The sequence below is a fragment of the Apaloderma vittatum genome, unplaced genomic scaffold (assembly GCF_000703405.1).
Source record: "Apaloderma vittatum isolate BGI_N311 unplaced genomic scaffold, ASM70340v1 scaffold3506, whole genome shotgun sequence".
NCBI lineage: Eukaryota > Metazoa > Chordata > Aves > Trogoniformes > Trogonidae > Apaloderma > Apaloderma vittatum.
In genome coordinates this window covers 17603-38575 of record NW_009719820.1, presented here as the reverse complement: position 1 = coordinate 38575, position 20973 = coordinate 17603, and the positions used below count along the sequence as shown (strand labels likewise).

The 20973-nt window shown below is 38.4% G+C and overlaps 1 protein-coding gene across 1 annotated transcript in view; it reads left to right on the top strand.

Annotated features, from left to right (window-relative positions):
- USP10 (ubiquitin specific peptidase 10) overlaps positions 1-17210 on the top strand; it is a gene marked incomplete at its 5' end in the record, with an annotated part of 29743 nt that extends 12533 nt beyond the window's left edge. Inside the window, 10 exons of the mRNA XM_009870770.1 lie at positions 1201-1292; positions 2807-2916; positions 3395-3450; positions 5355-5458; positions 6230-6329; positions 7593-7773; positions 11283-11448; positions 14330-14474; positions 15346-15411; positions 16938-17210. Coding sequence (XP_009869072.1) covers positions 1201-1292; positions 2807-2916; positions 3395-3450; positions 5355-5458; positions 6230-6329; positions 7593-7773; positions 11283-11448; positions 14330-14474; positions 15346-15411; positions 16938-17125 — 1208 coding nt within the window. The remainder of the gene's footprint in view (positions 1-1200; positions 1293-2806; positions 2917-3394; positions 3451-5354; positions 5459-6229; positions 6330-7592; positions 7774-11282; positions 11449-14329; positions 14475-15345; positions 15412-16937) is intronic.
- Positions 17211-20973: the final 3763 nt, after the last annotated feature.

Here is a 20973-nt window from a genome sequence, read left to right as displayed (position 1 = left end):
TCACTCAGAAGGATTTTATCTTACATACGTGATAATTTCTCATGCCTTCCCTTGTACAGCTATTTTGTTGCCTGCCCGTTCAGGAATCAGTTTCTTAACGTAATAGAACATTTTTAAACCAGTGTTTTTGGCATGTTTTTAATATGATTAGAACTGGTGGTGTCCGCAGGAAATACATTTAAAGAGACAGTTTGGAAGCAGAAGGACATGGATTTTTGTTTGCAGTTTTGCCACCTCCTCTGCTTAGTGTTAGGGCTTCGTCCCTCTGCTTTTCCGCCTGTCATGTTATCTTGTCTGTTTCGATGCTCCTTCTAGTCAACAGCTCAAACTCTTAAGTTCATGTAGTGTAGTATATAAGGGCTTTAGAGGCTCTCACATTTCTAAAAAACCAACAAACCCTTGGTAGACAATGGCTATGTTTATTTGCTTACTTTTAATTCTATCTTGGATACATTTTTGTCCTTATTTTGCAAATGTAAAATGTAACAGATCCAATATTTTCCTCAAAGAGTTAGTATTTAGGTATCAAAATAGCAGACCAGACTTTCTGGAAAAAAACCTCCCGTCTGTTACTCTCTTCTTCAAAACCAAGGCAGACTTATTTATGAGCAGTGGTTTCTAATTTTTAAGCTTGCACCATTGCTGAAGTTTTTGAAAGCAGGAAAACAGTAGGCATTATGTTATGTAAGCTTGTTATCTTGTAGATTTTGGACGTCTTAAACTAATACCTGTCTGCCCTGTTCGCTCTAGGGTATTTTTGTTTTGAGTGTATGTTGAAGATCGTAAGCTGAGGCCAGCTATGTCAGCTTCATACCTCTTCAGAGCAGAATAATTTGGGAAATACTTTATAAAGTTGGTGGTAGGGGGTTACAGCAAGTGGGATTTTCCATCTGCAGATGTATCCATATAAATAAAAGTACCCAACTTTAAGAGAACATAACAAATAGGTCTTCACAGTGTTGAAATGACTGGATTTAGTACCATCATCCTCCTGACCCAAATTCCAGGATGTCTTTGGTTGAAGAAATACATCTGGTTGAAATATGAACAATGTTTAAATGGAGCAAAAATTACTTGTTGAAGTTTCTGGGAATCGTGTTAATTGATTTGTGTTTTTGGGTAATGCGTCAACAGATGCTTGTTTTGATGGCTAGCCTGTGCCTTTTTTTGATGCTCAATTTACTATTTCTCATTCTGCAGAAATACTGGAAAATGTAAGATTAATACATAAACCAGTGTCTTTGCAACCACGAGGGCTGATCAACAAAGGAAACTGGTGCTACATCAATGCTGTATCCTTGCCTTGGAAAAATTAATGCACTTAAGTTAAAATTTGTATATTCTATCTGTCAAAGGTTTTCTGGATTATTCTGGTAAGTATTTTATAAACTTGTTTGTCTTCCAATATCCTGCTACTGTGCTTACAATGTCAAAGTGTAGCATCTAGAAATCCAGGGCTGTAGTGAATGCTTGAACACTGTGCCCAGGGTTCCCCCGCAGTTGGTTGCACAATCCTGTTTGCAGTTTGTCTCCCTTACCTCGGTCAAAGTATTTCAGGACTTTCAACTTTCTCATGACTGAAAACTTTCTTGTGATTTCTAGGTGTGCTTGCTCATGACTCCTTGTGCATCAACTTAAGTGCTTAGTTCTCTTTTGTACTTGAATTAACTATCCTTACTTTTGGGCATTGTTTTGGCAATTCGGTAAGAGGATGGTTTGGTTTTCTGTTGAATAATCTGTCACTGTTGCATCATCTGTGCAAATGCAGCAATTAAAATCAGCCTTTTACAATAGGGTAGAAGATGGGCTCACTCTGATTTAGAATTGTATTCCTCTGCAAAAATAACTTGTACCTTGGGTAATGGAAATTTCATTCTTCAGCACTGTATTACAATAGTTTCATTAATAATACATTGTTATAAATGTATTGATATCTCCTATGTTAGCAATGGCTCACTGCAGGTGACAGTTAGGATACTTGAACTCCTAGTACTGCGAGTGAAAAACACTATGGCTGATCAAAAATTTCAAAGCTGATCCTTGCAGAACCTAATAACCTCTTTCCCGACATGCGATTGTATTTTAAGCTTCAGCTTTTATCTTACATAACCATTTGTGCATTCATCTGTTTGTATTAGCTCCTATTTTTTCAGTCTTATTTGTACACTATAGGGATCAACTTAATCTCTTTGTCTTGCTGTTGAGACTGCTGCCTTTTTTGTCATTTCCCTGCCCTCTCAGTCTTAGTGCATTTCCTATGTTGGCAGTTCTTACCAAATAGCATGGATTTTGGTGGTTTGAAAGTGTTTTTGCCCAACATACACTGTCATTGTACTGATTGCTCCAAACCCTTCTTTACACTGCCAAAAGTTTCACATCACAGCAGGTTGGTTTGGTGACAGGGCTGAAACATCATCTTTAACTTGAAGTCTGTCAGCTGGATTCTTCCGTTCTTCTCAGGAAACATGTTACAGGTTCTCACTTGCCAATTTTCAAATTGTTAATTCTGTGAAGCTTTTTTCTGTGAAAGTTCTTTTCCTCTCCTGTTCCTAGACTAAATGTTTCCTTCCCCTTTAGTTCAAGTTTTTGACCTTTATTAGACTGTCAGTGAAACCACTGTGTATTACAGAGTACCAGGTTTTTAGTTTAAGTTCTGTGCATTACTGATGTTGTGATGTTCCAGTTCAATTATTGGATTGGTTACGTAACAGTTAGCTTTGTTTTGCATATCATTTTAAATATAATTGACTATTTGGTTAATATGCAGATCACATTTCCCGAATATTTCCTTAATGTCACTGCATAGACCCTGCAAGCCTTGGTTGCTTGCCCTCCAATGTATCATTTAATGAAGTCCATTCCAATGTATTCAAAATCGCAGCGGCCGTGTACCTCAACACCAATGATAGACAGTTTGTAAGTAGCTTGTAAAAAAAAAAAATTAAAAAAAATCTATACTCTGACTGAGCTCATTCAGAAATATCTATGAAATTATTGTTTACTGTAATTGTTGAAAATTTATTTGTACCCAGAAGTCTTTTTTTCTGTGTGTTTTTGGTGATACCATGGCTTGTATAACAAATCTAATGTTCTAGAATTGCTTGTCTACTCAAGGAGATACTTCCTGTTACCTAAGGAATAACAGTTTTAAATAGTGTTTAGTGTGCAAAAATGAAGCAAGAGCTGCAAGAACTGACGTAACACCTTGGTTTCATTAGCAATGATTAGGTTAATTTTTATATCTGAACTTTACTCAGACTTGATTATGATAGTATTTTATTTTTTAAATATTTTTTTTTGGCAGTCAGTAATGACAATTACTTAATTTTATAATTTGTCATTCTAAGTCTTAACTTGCTGCTCATGTCTAGTTGTTCCTTCCATTCTGTTTCAGTGTTCGTTTAATGAATGAGTTCACTAATATGCCTGTACCTCCTAAAGCAAAACAAGGTGAGTGGGAATAGGGGGAGCAAAATGTACAAATCGTGCTAAGAAGGCTTGGGGTAAGGATCTGCATTGTGTGGTGTACTTAAGACTTTAAATACTGGTGCTTGATCCCCTTCATGGCTCTTTGGACTTTTGGGGTTTCTTAATATCTTAGTTTTGCTGTTGCTTTTTCTGTCAGTGTTATGCTTTTTTCTTCTGGGTGTTTGTGTCAAGAAGTCAAAGCTGTTGCAGCTTGTATTTTATCTTGTGTTTGGTAGACCGAATGTCCAAGTGCAGTGAGGAAGGTTCTTGTTGAAGGTTAGAAGATGTCTTCTAAGAACATGCCCTTTCCAACAGAGTCATTTGATATTTGCTGTATTTTACTCCACTTGCTTCCCTATGTATTGCCAGCTGTTTGGTTTATCAGCTTGCTCAATTCTGTCATTCTTCATTAAATACAAAAAATACCTTTGTTCGGAACAAACTGGGACCGTGTGGTGGTTTAACCTCAGCCGGCAAGTAAGCACCATGCAGCTGCTCACTCGTTCCTCCCCAGTCCCAGTGGAAAAATTGGAAAAAAACCTCTAGGTTGAAAGAAGACCAGCTTAATAACTAAAACACAACATCAGTAATAATATTAATGATGATGCTGCTGATGAAAAGGAATATAATGGAGAGAGAAATAAAACTGAAGTGATGCAAAATGCAACTGCTCACCGCCCACTGACTGATGCCCGAGCAGCAACCAGCCCCTTCTGGCCACCTTCCCCCAGTGTCTGTCCTGACTGCGATGCTCTGTGCTCTGGGGTAGCCCTTTGGCTAGTTTGAGTCAGCTCTCCTGTGCTCCCTCCCAGCTTCTCAGGTGCCTCAGGTTGTTGTGGCTTTTAATTCCTTCCCATCCTATGCGCTGTTTCAGTGTGAAAACTTGAGAAAAGTGTGCAGTTCTTACTAACACCTGTTTAGGATCAAGATGGTTATGTAGTGGGGACTAGACCATTTTCTTGATACAAGTAAATTACCTCGTAGTTTTCAAATTCTTAATCTCTAACTGAAATTTCTTGTGTTACAAACTTATAGAAATAAAAACCAGTTTCAGGAATGTGTTTATGTAACATTTTAAGAAAGTATCACGAGGAGCTGGTTGTTCCAGTGATTTCCAAACAGTTCAGACATTTCTGTGGTTTGCTGCTTAAATTTTATTGCTGTAAAACAAATCTTTTTGTCTTACGCAATTTACTCTACTTCTAGGTCGTTTTATTGTATCATGTAGTTTTCAAATATAGTTTGTGAGGCCTTATATTGCTGTTAGGTTGAACATTCTGTTGAGCTGTGTTTTTTGATGTTTGTTGTTGTTTTTTTCCCCCCCTGCAGTAATCTGTGAGAATTGCAGATACGTAAAAGATTTAAGGAAGTGTTCTTTGAATACAAAAGTAGTACAAAAGTTTAAATACAACTAGAACTGGTTTTGTGTGATGGCTCTGGATATTCTTGTTACTTCTTAGAGTGTTGATTATAAAAGAAGACTACTAACTTTTCCAGACCATCTTTCAGTCTATCTAGGATGAAGTAAGATATTTTTTAAAGAACATTTACAGAGTTGAGCATGGCACTAACAACACTAAGGTCGCGGGTTCAATTCCCATTCGGTCCCCATGTGTTGCCTGATCTAGTCGAGAGGTGGCGTCCCTGGCGACAGGGAGCCTGGATTAAAATGGTCTCTAAGGTCCCTTCCAGCCTAGACCATTCCATGATTAAGGAGTTGTATCTTAGGAATTCTGAGTTTGGGTCACTGGAAAATGTAATAAAACCATTAGGAAGAAGGGATCTTGGCTTCCAAAAGATAGCGATGTGTGAAGAGAATGTTAAGGTATAATGTAGAAGAACTTTTCTACGTTGTTATTTACTTGTACTTCTCTTCCGCTTTGCAGCTTTAGGTGATAAAATTGTGAGAGACATCCGACCGGGAGCTGCCTTTGAACCTACGTACATTTATAGACTTTTGACGGTTATAAAGTCAAGTCTGTCAGAAAAGGTGTGACTTTCCAGTCTTTGACTTCTGGTGTTGCATTGCAAGGCAGTCTCTGTTGTTACAAAAATGTAAAGCCAGCCCTCAGGTTCTGTACCTAAATACCACGAAAATCAACTAGTTGATAGTGCATTAGAGTGTCTTGGGACTTAAATTACAGGAGGATATTAATTGCAAGTTTAGCAGTTTGATATGCCAGAGTAATGGGCAAATTACTGTTGGAATGGAACATCTCTTTTATGAAGAAGATACTTATTTGATTCATATTTAAGAAATGAACAATTTATTTCTGCTTGGAATTTAGATTGGAGTGGCTGAAGGTCCACAGAGACTTCAAAATACTATTTCAGGTGTAGTTTCAGTTGAAAGAAAAGGTAACAGTTCAAGCCATCTTTTGATTTGGTCTTGGTTTGCCGATAACTTTTGATGGTACTTTAAAAAGAAACAGAAAAATAACACATTACCAACTCACACATTAAGTCAAACGTTCATTTAAAGGAATGCAGAAATGCTTGTATCCAGGTCAAGCTTATGTGTGTACTTACTGCCTGTGGCAGTTTACTCATTAATGTGTTGTTTCCAGTTTTTTGAACTAGTTAAAAATGGCGAGTTGTTATAGTGAAATTTGTACTTTATTTGACTTTACAACTTAGACTGAGTAGTTTGTAAATTAGTGAAAGTATCAGGAGAAAACTAGATGTTCAATGTCATCAACCTACTATAAAAATGAAAACATGAAAATGGCATATAATAATGGAAAAAAACCATTTTATTCAGGGCAGGCAAGAAGATGCTGAAGAATACTTGGGATTTATCCTCAATGGACTACATGAAGAAATGCTGACCCTAAAGAAACTTCTCTCTCCACATAATGAAAGTTAGTGTTGGATTTTGGGGTTTTTTTTGTGTTTCTTTCTTTTGTATGTATCAAACTTATTTCTTTCAAATATTGGCATGTTTTTATGGTGGTTCTGTAATACAGAGTAACATTTGGAGTATGTGTTGAGATAGGGATAGAATGTGTTTTAAGGGACTTCAAAACAAAAATCTGCCCAAAGGATAAAATGAGTCCATTCTCTCCAGTTTAAAAATGATCTGAATTGTTCCTGAGTATTTCGGAAAGCGTTGTCATTCTCTAAATACTCTGAATGACAGTAATAATAAGTCATGTAACTGGTCCTCCTAAACAACAAATTTCTGGATTACAAACTTCACCGAGCTCTAACTCATGCTACCTAGTCTTGTCTTCTGCTGGGAATATTTGCCTTTGGTAACAGCTGCAGTGTCAGCTCTTACAGGGGTTTTGGCTCTCTCCAAGGTGGCTCGAAAATACGCTGCTGTGGTTTTTTTACTCTTTAAACCACTGTTAAGATTATTTTGTCTGAAGTGGAAACTTCTAGACTGATGGCTAATTTGTATCTAGTATAAAACAATATATTAAATTATTTTAAAGTTCTTATTGACAAAGCTGGAGAAAATTTTTTTGGGGAAGAAGGATTAGAATTTGTATGCAGAGTAAAACGTCAGTTTATTTTACAGTGGCTTTATGTTTGGGTCTCCCGTTAAAAATGAAGCAAAACTCTGTTAGTCTTAGCCAAGTATAGAACTAAGGTCACTGGTTACTCAGTTTCTCTTTCACTGGGTAAATTTTTTACGATATAAAGTGATCATTCCATATTTTGTTCTTTAGCTGTGCCCAGTTCATAGCCTCCTGACTTTGGCACTTGTAAAGCAAATATTTGCTGAGCCTTGGGTTCCCTGTAAAATACCAGTGCAGAAAAGGAACTGTATTTAATAATGGCTTAATTATGTTTCCAGAAAAACACTTGACTTTCTAATTTTCTCCCCCATAAATTTACTACTAAAAATATATCATACTTCGCTAGAAAACTACGTCTGTTTACATGCAGTCATCAGTGAGCTGCGCTCTGTTCATACGTGGATGTGTCCAGGTATGAGTGAGCTTGGAATATACTTGTTTGCATTTACTTTCTAAAATCTGTGATCTATGAAAACATTTTATCCTCTGGAAATTATTTGTATTGGGGTTTTTTATGCCTTTCAAATTCTTTATCTGTATATGTATTTTATTTCTTAAAAAACCAAAAACCAATGCGTGTTTTTTCTTTTCCACTTGAAGAACTCTCGATTTCCAATGGCCCTGAGGCTCAGACTGTTCATGAGGAAGAGGAGCAAGATGAACAAGGGGAAGGCAGTGATGATGAATGGGAGCAAGTGGGACCTCGCAACAAATCATCAGTAACTCGACAGGCTGACTTTGTGCAAACTCCAATTACTGATATTTTTGGGGGTCACATAAGGTATAGGACTTGTTTGTAAAAGTTGTTGAGACCGTAGGCTGCTTTGCCTTTGCAGAGAACTTCTTCCTCTGCTTTACTCTCTGTATTTTTTGCCATTACTGGATAGTTGGATGGAAGTGACTCCTACATAGTTTGTTCAGGCCAGGAGAGGGGAGCTTTCTACCATAAAGTATTTGTTATGCAAGAGAGAGTTCCGAAGCTGGACAGGAACCATCAAAGGATTGATGAATGATCAAATAATACTATGACTTACTGTAGAGCCTGGATCTCTTTAACACACTTAAAGAACAGGTTGTGTACAGAACAAAACTCCTGAATTGCACGTAGAGATGGAGTTGGAAATATATATGATTTATGTATCAATGTCTTAAGAATTCCAAAGAACTTCAGAGCTATCTGATTTTTGTGACCTCTGAGGAATCTTGACTCGTTTTCTAAATAAGGATGCTAAGGGATAGTCAGGTTTGCAAAGAGTTAAATCTGGTCAGAATGAAAAAAAAACAAAAAAAACCCCCAACTTTTGGTTATTTAGACACTTACGCTTCCCATAGGCAGGGAAGTTATGTGTAATTGTTAATAAACGTGAAAGGCAAAAGAAGTTTGGAAAAACGTAAATTACTTACATTCACGTCTAATACCAGATGAAGGCAGAAAGCAGATACTGGAAGAACGTTTTTTGGAAAGGAAGCCTCATGACTTGTTTGGAGAAATGTATAATTTAAAATGAAAGCAAGGTAAACCCTTGCTAAAAACATATTCCAAAACAAAAATGCTAGACTTGAAGAATTATTTTTAAATTGGAGACAGACACTTAATTGCTAGTGTTTGACTGCCTGTGTCGCCAGGTGTTCAGTCTAGAGGTGTGAATAACGTGGGCTAGTGCCTTCTGCCTGTGAAATGCACTGAAATTGTTCTTCCCGGAGTCGAGTCAGACAGCTGGCAAGTAAAATGATGTTTTCCATAGAAATCGGCAGACAGATGTTTGTGCGGATTGAGGAAATTCCGCATGGATGTATCCAAGATATGGTTAATACCCTCAGTATATTTATCATTGTCAGAATTGTTAAGATCTCTACAGGATTCCATTAGTTCTTACGTTAAGAATACCAGGAGAACACCATCTCCACAGAAAATGAAAGAAAGCAAAAGTAATTCTGAAAAATGGCAAAAGCTTGCACTGAGCAACAGAACCACGGGGTCCAGTCCGACATCTGGTGTCTGCTGTCAGCACACCCGCTTTATTTCAGCCTCCGAACCAGGTCACACAATTTGCTGCAGAAACACTATCCTGTGTTGTGATGTTGGAAAGCTTCATCCTCCTCCGAAGCTGAGGGTGCAAATAGGAAGGATTGAGTATGGAATTGCCACTATGATTGCAGGAAACGAAAGCCTTGGAAATTGGAAAAATCCAATGGAAAAAGGAGCTGGGGAAACATGGTTTGAATTGGCGTTGTTTGGGTTCGGGAAACTTTGAGCTGTCCTCTCGAGGCTTTAATTGTCTATTAAATGCCTGCGTTGGCATAATTGCTTAAAAAATAAACAACCAAACAGTTCTTAAGCAATGTGAGATTTTAATGTGTAAGTATAAATACAGAGAGTTCTGTCAGGACCTGGTTGGTTCCATGTGCAGGAGTCCCTTTTTGACTTTCAGCTTGTGTGAATTTCAAATATTTGTTATGCAAGCTGGCACAAGCCAGTTAGAAATCTGCTAAATATTTCCATAAGTAGTTCCCAGCTTTTCCTTCCAAATGCACTGTTATTTTAGAAGAAAATACCTTGATTAGGTTGTTGTAGTTTAAGCAGGGTAGCAATGGGAAGTGCCTGTTTTCCTGAAAAAATCTTACTGTATTTATTACAGTACTCAAGAGTAATCACTTATTGAAAACTATTGACTGTTTCCCTTGACTAATTGAAATTTGTTATTATAACAAGTGATACTGTTACAGAAAATGATAGTCCAGCAAAGGTTTTGCTATCAAATCAATTTATGCATATCTTTTTGATAAAAATGATTTGGACAAATTTTACAATTTATTTTTTAATTTATTTCTTAAATTCCTTAATGTTATCTTTTCACAGTATTTATTATCCATATTATTAAACATTTAACATGTGGGCTTAGAAAACTGTTGGAGCAATTTTTCGGTTGATTATTGCACTAAATAATGCTTAGCTTGAGAAGCTAACCCCAAAGCAGCGAGGGAAGGGTTGGTTTGTTGAAACGCTGCGCTTGTCGTGTGTTGCAGGTTTTGTCCTTAAATATAGTCAAGGAAGAGGTGCTAAACTGAAATAAAGATGTTGCTGTTTTTTTCATGCGCTCTCTTTCCTCTGGAGGTTGTATATTTGCCAATATAAAGACACATGGGCTTGCTGCTCCTGCTTCAGGGTTTTCCCTGAGTCAAAGAGACTCTTTTCATGGGAGTTTGCAGGGCAGGCATTAAACCTCCCTGTTAATGTTTTGACCTGGAGAAATCTCAGCCTGGCTACATCGATTAGAGCTATGCTGATTATCTTACTACTTCCAAGCTTTGTAAGAAATAGAACAGTGTAATAAATGAGTGATTGTGTTTGTAGCAGCTGGGGCTTTTTAATCTAAGTTCTGCTTTCAAAATAAAATTTTAAAAAAATTTATTGAGCCATATTTGATGGTTTTAACTTTTCAGTGAAGTTTAAGAAAAGTGGAAATCAGGAAGAGTCCACTTATGTTGTGGCTGAAGGGTGTCATGTCTCATTGCACAAAACAGGGATGACCAAGCCAGGCTGAATACACTTAAAAAAAAAATAAAAACAAACAAAAAACAACTTGAGGAAACTTGTTCTCATGCCCTAGGTTGTTACTCCTGCCAGTTTTCCAAAGAACTGCAGTTTATATACAAAGGAGTACATGGAGAAAGCCTGGACATGGAAAATGATGGGCAGAAAAGGAAATGCTGGTCCTCAATGGAGCATAGTTTATATTTCCTATGGCAAGATCTAAGCAAACAATTTAAAATAACTGAAATTGCTCTTGGTAGTGACTAAAAGTGACTAAAAAACCCATGTATTTTTATTGGAGAAACTGGAATCAGTTGTAATTTTTACAGTAGAACTTACAGTTAGATAAGCACTAGTGTGTTACACTTCTGAAGATCTGCTAGAAAAACAACATTTCAAAACTCTTAACATGAAAAGAGCGTAGATGTGAATCTTTCTAAAGCCATCATCAAAAAGTCAGTATTTTTCTTTAAACTTTTGGTGCTTGACCAATAACTAGTTTAACCCTTGCATAAATACAGCAATTCAAATATAATCCCATTCCATATGCTTTAGGTGGATGTGAAAATCATTTAAATTGCAGTGAAGTGGATTAAGGTTGCTGAAACTTGTGCTTGACCATTTTGGTATTTGCGTGCATCGTTTTGGATTTATTGTAAATCAGGTTACTAAAATAGACTTGATTCTTACTTGAAGATTCTATGTTGTTGAAAATTACTCTGCTGTATTACATTTTAACTTTTTTATTTCCATAGGTCTGTTGTTTACCAGCAGAGTTCTAAGGAGTCTGCTACGCTGCAACCTTTCTTCACTCTGCAGCTGGATATCCAGTCGGACAAGATACGGACAGTTCAGGATGCGCTGGAAAGTTTGGTGGCAAGAGAGTCTGTCCAGGGTTATACCACAAAAACCAAGCAGGAGGTATGTTCTGTGGACCCCTTTTGTACAGCTCGTGCTTTACAAGTAGCTACTTGAACACTATGACTTACGTTACCAAGCGGTACTAACCTTTTCAGAGTGTCATGCGACGGTAAAACATGTTACACGTGTGCTGAAAGGAAGAGAACTAACTCTTAAACAAACCCGTGCCTGTGAGTAGGTGTGTTTTCTGAGTTGGTGCAGTCACTGGTTGGAGACTTTAACTGGAATGTTATGAAATTACCAGGGTGTATATGAAATTACCAGGGTGAACTTGTGATGGTATTATGAGTAAAAGAGCTTTTAGCTGATCTTAACATAAGGATTCCTGGAGATTGCCAGTTGTTCTCAGTAAAGCAACAGCTCTTCAGAGCATCGTTTGAAAGCGCGCTTTAGCTCTGAGCGGAAGACCCTTGCGGCAGAACACTTGCGTGGCTGTCGGTGTGCCTGTCCTCAATGGATTTTGATTTACACATTTCACCTAATGGAAATTGAAGATATTCATTGGAGGAAGGTCTGGTAGACGTCCATCTAGAACCTCACTGAAACATCTGATGATGATTACTTTCTCTCTTTCTGACATCTTTCCATACTGAGTAATACCTTCATTCAGTGTCCTCGACGCAGCTGTACACAGCCCTAAAACCCCAAACTTGTCAGTAAAAACCTCAACTTGTCAGTAGTACTGGGTCGTCAGTAGTACTGGGTCATCAGTTGAAGGAAAATGTTTTTCACAGTTGGAGAATACCTGGAAAAGAGCAGTCAAAGTGAATGGCAGCATAAAAGTTGTGAGGTAAAAGGAATGAATAAGAAGTAGGAGCTGTTCAGCATCAAGAGGAAAAACCATGGAACTAGAGAGATGGAACCAGATGTAAAAATATGTCAGGGGTTGCCCTGAAAAGACTGATTTTTTCTTAGTAATACTCAAATGGTAAATAAGTGTAGGACCTAGACTAGATGTTAACTGTGGTGCTAGTAGAGTTGTCCTTCCTGCTTTAAGAGAAGGTTGAGGATCCCACGTATTTTCGTGGGACTCTGACTCACGTTCACTAAGCAAACGTTTGTGGCACTTTTAGCAGGTAGCGTTGCTGCCGGCACTCAGGGCCCCTTCGCAGAGCTGGGACAGCAGGACATGTGCCTGTTCCTCAGCTGCTGCTCTTGAGTCTGGCACCGTAACCAAACTGCTTTGGTCCGTGGTTTGAGCTAACGCGGAGCCGTGCAGCGGCGGTGCAGCCATCGCTCGCTTTCTGAGGGTGGAGAAGGGCAGTTGCTTAAACCACTGCGGTAATGGTCTTCAGCATCCTCTGTGCCTGCGCTCGGAGCCATTAAGTTCTGTTTGCGCAAGACTCTTGAATTCAAAGCCTTCAGATTAGAGATTTAGAAGACTCTCTACAGGAAAACCTAGAGATTGTAATAACCGGGTGAATCAACTGTCTATTTGAAGTGCGTGGTTTTTTCCTCTGTATAAAACCTCTCTGGGTTTTCTCCCTTAAAGCAGAAGTTGTTCCATGCTAAGATGGGAGAATTGTGTGAACCTCATGTTGTCACCTCACCAAATCTCAGAGTTTGCCTTCTGGCTTCTTATTCTGCATGTTATTCCCTGGAAATTGAGGAGGTGGACACCAGCAGGCACTGTTTATTTGCTGAATGGAAAAGAACAGGGTCCTGTTTGCCTTACTCTTTAAAAAAAAGCAACATACAATACCAAACCACTAAAAACTCCTAAGCACTCCGTGAAGCTGCTGCTGTTGCCAAGAGTTTTGGATGCAGAAAAGTGTTTTTTGAACCCTTAAGATGCAGGTGACGTTTTATAATTTGAGACTGTTTCTGCCTAGAATGTAGAATTACTTCTTGTAAATTGGATCAGCTCAGAAACACGAGGAAATGAAGTACCACACAAAACCTGCTTGCTGTAGCGTCCTGAGGGTTTTTACTTTTCAAGCTTGGAAAAGCATTAATAGTGTTTCCACATGAGTTTCTAATCCACAGTTGGTAGAGTTTAGCAGAATGGGACCCTGTATTGAAAATTAATATGCTGCTGCTTTACAATAATGACTCTTTTTTTAATAGAAAAATTGGGAAAGACTTAAAGCAGTTATTTCGAGAAATGTTTTTGTGTCATAATTTCTAGGAAGGCAAAAAACATTTTTGTTGTGCAATTCTGTGTTCAATTTCAGGTTTTCAGACAGTAACTTTGTGCATTGTTTGGTGATAATTATGTAAAAATCAATATTTAGTAGAGAAAAGTGTGGTTATAACTCATATTTTATATCTTTGAGTTCTCTTCAGAACCTTTTAAAGGACCCAGTGTACTTTATATAGAAGAAAAATCTTTAATTACTGATCTCTTCCATAACAGATAGCTTACTCATTTTTAGGTGCCCTACATAAGAACTCACTTTGTTTTTTCAAGGGGCTTCTTGAACATCAAATATCTTCTGGTTAATGGAAAATAATTTTTGAACTGTTGTGTACTAATCTCTTACTCTTAATGCATTAATCACCACTACCTCTCCTGTGAGTAGGTCTTTATTTTGCCGGTACTGTTCTGGGAAGGTGTCTTTCAACAGTGTTTTAGAATTCTTTTGGCGAGAAACGGGAAATAAAGATAATGCCAGTTAAAACTGGAGAAATGTGGTGTGAAAACTAGTATTTCAGTGTGGAATTGCAAGGCAGGCTCCGTACACTCCTTAAAGCGTGCTTTAAGTCGTAAACAGCAGTGTTCATCTTAATGTTTTTATAATTTCTTATTATAATAACAAATCCATGTTTTTTTCTGCTAGTGTGTTCAAAATTAAATGCTTATTCCTTGGTGAAAGGAGTTGTTTTGAGCAGTTAACAGAAAATTACAGGTTTTCTTCATCTTTTTCTCTGTGCTTGTTAGGTGGAGATCAGTCGGAGAGTGACACTAGAAGAACTTCCCCCTGTTCTTGTTTTACACCTCAAGCGGTTTGTATATGAAAAAACTGGTGGATGTCAGAAGCTTATTAAGAATATTGAGTATCCTGTTGATCTGGAAATCAGTAAAGGTAAAGATTTTTGAAAGGAATTTTCCCTTCTTTAGGGTAAAGATAATGTTGTGTTTCCTAGACGTGTCTATTTTGTGTTTCAGCTTTCTTCTTTATCTTGTGCACAAGATTTCCTCTCCATTATTGTTTGGATATGTAGTAATTAGAGTAAAATACAGTGGCTGATGAAAGGAAACTGCTGTTTTATACAAATGCAGCCGGAAGGTAGACAAGCCATAGTTCAGAGGTAAAACAACAAAAGTTCTTTTATTTAACAAATATCTTGAGAACAGATTTTAAAAGGGAGAGAGCTTGCATATAATCCAGAATCTAAAGCTTGCCAAATTAAATGCATTTTGTTTTAATCTTACAGATTGACTGGTAGCCAGCTGGTAGCTCAAATAGGAATAAAAAAAATATAATCGATGATTACGCAGACTTTGTCAGACCAATGCCCCTTTGTTTTACTTCATATTTCATTAAAAATTTGCCTTAAAGAATGTGAATTTATAGAACTAGCTCAGTTTGCCTTGCCTGACAAAAGTGATTGTAGTATGACTTGGAATCTGAGATTGATTTTGTCGTTGTCTGACAACAGGAATGGAAAGAAAAAAAATGGTCTGATCTTATGCCCTGTCTTTTTCCTCCCCCTGTCAGGTATTTTTTGTGGTAGTTTTAAACCTTCCATAAACGTTAGTGTCCAGCAAATGTCAGCATTCATTCTTTTGCTATCGGGGATCAGAACCACAAACTGCAGAAGGTGTTTTAACTGAACTTTCTCCTTTATGGTGGTGTTAGTTTCTCTGAGAAATAATGATTCCCTTTGCAATGGAATTTCAGTGACCAAGCTTGCTAACTGTTATCTTTGTGACTTTTTTCTTTCCTCCTCCAGAGCTACTATCTCCTGGTGTGAAAAGTAAAATTTTTAAAGGCCAAAGAACCTACCGGCTCTTTGCAGGTATTTTGTCTTACATACCCTCTAGTCCCTGTGTCCGCATATAGAATTCTAAAAACACTTCACTTTCCTGGATTATACAAAATACTTTCTTTTAAATTACACTGAAGTAGCTCCTGGGTGTCAAATTCATCTCTTGAGTGGGGTTTTTTTACATGTGTGCATATGCACATGTTATGTTTCTGTTTGTGCATCTCACTGATGGAGCTTTGTGCAAAAACAGAGTTCTGTAACAGATCTGAAAAATATCAGCAGAAGCTGAAAGGCAGCTGTAATGTAACTATGCCTAAAATACACCGTGTTTTCTCAGAATAATGTTTCAGAAGTCTTTTGAAATGGCGGTTTGAACACTGGTTTTGCATCCCTTGGAGCCTTCAAGATCAGTGTTGTAGGTAGAAGAGTTTAATTTGGAGGAGATGATGATTTTTTTTAAGAGTGTCTGCGTTGCATACAAAATACCTAAACTAGTAGTCAGATCGGACGCTCGTGTAAGAGTTAAGCAGCAGCATTTTAGCATTGCACAAACCGGTCTGTGGGCTGTAATGAATTTCCTCAAGTTTCAAACTCCTACACGGTTTGTGATTTGCACCTGCTGCTTTTTATTGGCTGCAGGGAAGCATAATAAACTGGAGCAGTGGAGTTTTTTACTTCTGCGTCACCAAATCCGTGCCAGTACTGGTGGCCTAGTGTGACTTGGCGGTTTGGATTCAGTTTTGTGACTGCTGAGGTTACAGAAGGAAATAACGTACCTGTCTCTTGTGGAAATTCAAGGCTCTTTCTGACAGTGTACTCTTCTTTTTTTACTGATAGTGATTTTTATAAGACAAGTTCAGACGATGTATTTAAGGTGACTTGAAAAACCCAAACATGTTACCTCTGTAATTTTTTCTAACCCTTTCTGTGGGAAAATACAGTACTTCAGTTTTATCTTCAAATTTTTTTATGGTTTTTGTGTGTGTGAAGGAACGCATACAGAATATGCATTTAGAATGCCATATAGAATACTATGTAGTCTTGCCTGATTTTTCTATCAACTACTGCGTCGTTGGACCTGATTCATTATGTTTTTATTATTATTATGAGTAGTTTCAGTGAAATACTCTTGTCATCATCTTACAGGGTGAATGTGTAGCTTAGAATCTTGTTGAACGTGGCACTACCTGGTGGAAGCTGTGATGAGCGTGCTGCACTGTTGCACGTGGCCTTTGTGAGGCAAATTCTTCCTGGAATATCCTCTGGGAAGTCAGAAGCAACTCAACACTTTTGATTCTTAATTTACTTAAAGCTCCTTTTAGAATCAAGGGATTTGGTATGCTGGGGGAAATGTTATTTATATTACGTAGCACCAAATGTAAGCAAGCAAGCACTAAACACTTTAAAGATTCTTGCTTGATCCAGATCATATCATCTGGCTAAACCCTGAGCACGCTGAGGACAGCGGATTTTTTTTTTTTTTCTTGATTTACTTTCTCAGTGGGTGTTTCCTTGTGTACGGTGTGTATACATGCATCTTGAATTTCCCTTTGCAGTTGTCTACCATCACGGAAACAGCGCAACTGGTGGCCATTACACTACGGACGTCTTCCAAATTGGTCTCAACGGCTGGTTACGCATCGATGACCAGGCAGTCAAAGTTATCAACCAGTACCAGGTGGTGAAGCCGTCAGCAGAGCGCACAGCCTACCTCCTGTACTACCGCCGGGTTGACCTGCTGTGAAACCTTCCCCTCTTACGCTGTGTGTGCAAGATACCTGCTTTGTAGAACGCCAACTATCACTAACTTTTTTCTCCTGTAAATGCTCTTTTGAGTGAATCTTTTTTCTTTTTTTTTTTTCCTTCCTCTCTCTCCTCTTTTTTTATTTTATTTTTATTTTTTCCCTTGCAACTATGGGATAGAGTGATAAAGGAAGCTACCTTGGGTTTGTGCACAACATAGTTTGTGTTGACTTTTGACTTTGCAGAGTGAAGTCGCTTGGTTGAAAGACTCAGTCTCATGAATCACGAAAACACACAAAAAAAACCATAATGATCCGAGTTAATGCTGAATCCTAAGATAATAAAAGGGGTTTTGCATTCAATTCCCACTAATTGTGTAGTAGAAGAAAACCCTGCACCAGCAACAGAACTTGTAGATTTCTGTGAAAATGTTTTATCTTTACTTAAGTAAAAAAATATTAAAAAAAATAAAAAATAAAAAAATACAAAGCGCTCTCTGCTTCCCCAATAGTTTTTGATAAGCGGTAAAATATGAGCCGATGTGAATGAGATGGGAAATGGTCCTGTGTGCTTCAAAAAAATGTACAAACGTACAAAATGCAGAGTTGCTGGTTCCTGATAGGAAGACACATTTTAATAATTTTGCGATGAGAAACTGCTTAAGTACACATTGCAGATCAAATATTTGGAGTTAAGATGTTAGTCTATATAGATGGGTGATTGTAACTTTATTGCTATTAAGAAATTTCAAACTGCATTTATGCTTCTGTGTACATGAAATTAAAAACAAAATGGGCAAAATAATTAAGATTGATATTTCTTTAAGTCTGCTTTGTTTAATTTTGCTGTCTGCTCTCCTATAATGTTGAGTTCCTAATTGTACACAGTTTAGTGATATCTAGAAGTATAAAGTTGTCGCCCATCAATAAAAGTCACAAAGTTGGTTTAAAGTGTGTCTGTGTGTTTTGTTTTTCCTCCAGCATAAATTCTACCCATGAAAACCTGAAAAATTGCTTTGTAGTGCTTTCACGAGGCGTAGGTAGAGGTCCCCAAGGGAAGGGCGGATGATTTTGGCTTTTACAACTTCTTGAAACTGCAGAAATAGTCCCGTTCAGCCCTGAGATGGACGTGAACTTTGAAGGGAGAGGAGATGAGTCAGCCCAGAGCTGCTTCGCTTCATAATGCAGAGCCCACACTGGGGACACGGTGCTTCCAAGGATGGAGAAAAGGGAGTTGAGCCCTTTCTGTATCCTACGTGAAAGCCACACATGGTTGTTTGGAGGTAGATGTTGTTTTGTCTGCCTTCAAGTAAAATATTCCCTTTTTTAGCCAGTTGCCATTTTCGTTGAAAAGTTTGGTAAAAATTTTCCCTTGATTGGTTTCCTGCTGCAGAAAGTGACAAAAAAAATAAATCTATGCGCTGTTTTAATCCTTAATTCCACAATAGCAGTGTTCTGTGCTTTCTGCATCGTTGGAGAAGTGACATTCCACCAACTCCGAAACAATTTTCTGTCCAAAGCTTGTTTTGATTTTGGCCGGTCTCAGGGAAAAACCTCGGCTCCTGGCTGCACCCTGGGCACAGTGCCCTGAAGCTGGGGCTACCGAGGCCGGGCCCCAGGCGCTGCCCCAGGGCTGGGACTCCCAGGGCTTCCCACCGCGAGGCCACCCATGATGGGATTTACCCCAGAGCCAGCCCTGGTGAGGCCTTGGGTTTACTTTGAATTTGAAACCCAGGGCGGGGGGGGGTGGGGTGGTTCCAAATAGGAAAGAAAACAGATTTTGAAATTGCTGTTCTGTACTGGTTGTTATTCACGTCCTGTTTCTGCATCCTGGTTGAACTAGTTCGCTGTACTGCAGGAATACTTTTTTTTTTCCTCATTTTTTCTTCTGTAGCTGTACTGAGTATTTACGCGTGTTGGGTGGATTGTGAAAAGGGACGATTCCAATATTCTTGGCTTACCGTAATAGTCCAGGTAAAATGGCAGGTGATCAGTAATTAATACATTACTTGATATCAGATTCTTGCAGTTAACCTTGCTTTTGACTGGATGAGATTGTTGGCTGCAGAGTTTTTGACTCGTGTTACTCAAAAGTCACGGGTTTGATGAGTTTGCAGGTAGGACTTTGGATAAATTTAGTAGAAACAAACTGGACTCTGCGTTGTTGGCCGGCCTCTGCACTAACAGGACTCTTCATGGCGAGGGATCTCCTCACGAAAAGCTTTTACTGGTTACAGATGTCTTAACCAATTGTAGATGGACTTGTAATACAGGCATATTAAAAATACAAGTGTAATAAAATGCTTTGCTTTGGGGGATGGCTGCTGCTTGCAGGCAGCCCTGCAAAGGCTTTCCCAGGACTTGGGAATGTGCAGCGAAATGAAGTGGGTTTTTTTGAAGTTTTTGCTGTCTCAAGCCTTTCCTTTTGGAAAGGAGACGCTGTGTTAGTCTCAGTCTTGGTGTGAATAATTAAACAAGTCTTCTCAGTTACAGGTGACTCATCAATGCCAGAAACCAAAGTGTTGGACCTGGAGTGGACACCTCTTTGTGATGAGCAGTTTCGAGTGGAATCCAGCCACTAAAAAAGGGTAAAGGAGAGAAGAGAGGAGGAGAGAAGAAATAGAGTAGGATGAGAATGAAAGAACCGGCATAGAATTAATGAAAAATTGTTATTTCATTTAATGAAATATTATTTCATTTGGCTCATAAGGTTTGCTTAGAGTTGCTGCATATGTGATGAATTAATATTACAATATTAAATTACAGTTTAATCACCTAATGCAGTATTGCCTAATATAGGCTTGGTCCTAAGAACTTAATTTGATATTTTTTGCTAGCAGGAGTTTTTGGTGTTCAGTGGTGCTGTGTTCCTTTGCAGCCATGGGAGCTGCAACATGAACAGGTTACAAATGTTATTTTTTTTTTAGATAAAGTGCCAACTTAAAACGTAACTGTTGAAATCTCTCTTAGCATGAAATGGAAGCTGTTCACATGGTATTAATTGTTCGATTTCTCACTAAGGATATTACAAATGCACTTGCTGCTAAAATTTACCTTCTGTGCTGTATTACTCAAAGGAAAAAAAAAGAAGTAAGTATGTGGCAACTGCGTGATCTTAACACATAACCACAATTTTTATTTTCTGTGTTGAACTCCTCCCATTGTTGCAAAACACGGATTTTGCAGCCTTTTGATCAGTTACGTTGTTATGTAAAAGAAAAAAACCCAACACCCAAGACAATACCCCCTCCAGTCCACCATAAGTCTGGTCGTGGTTTACTGATGTGCAATCCAGGTTTTAAAAAATGTTTTTTTAAAAAAATATCTGTTAAAACCTAAAGTTTTCAAAACTAGAAACTGTGGATGTGCGAGTCCAAAAGGCTGTTAGAAAAATCTTACATCAGAAGCCGAGTCTGCAGGGGGATGATTTGATGATGTAGGGGGAGGAAGATTATCAAAAGCCCAAGGTATTTGGAGGGGGCAGGAGGTCCTGTGTGTTTTTAATTAAGAAACTGGATTGTTTTCCACCATATCCCCCGAGACAATGTCAGCGCCGAGGTGGGACGGGCCTGGGGCTGCGCTGCAGCAGAGGGCAGTGGTGGCACGTCTGAATTCCGCGGTGGTAGTTCTAAAGCTGCTCCCAAAATTGCTACCCGGGCTTCGAGGGGCTCCTGAGCTGTTGACGAGGGGTTTATCTTCCATGGGTCTGCTGTAAATCTCTCTTGTTTTGGGTTGGAATTAAGACTGAATGTTCTCAAGATGTTTGGGGATTCATGCGACTGTGGATTTTTTTCCGGGCTATTTCTAATGACCCAAACTGTTTTGAAAAGAATTTATATTAGGAGGTAAC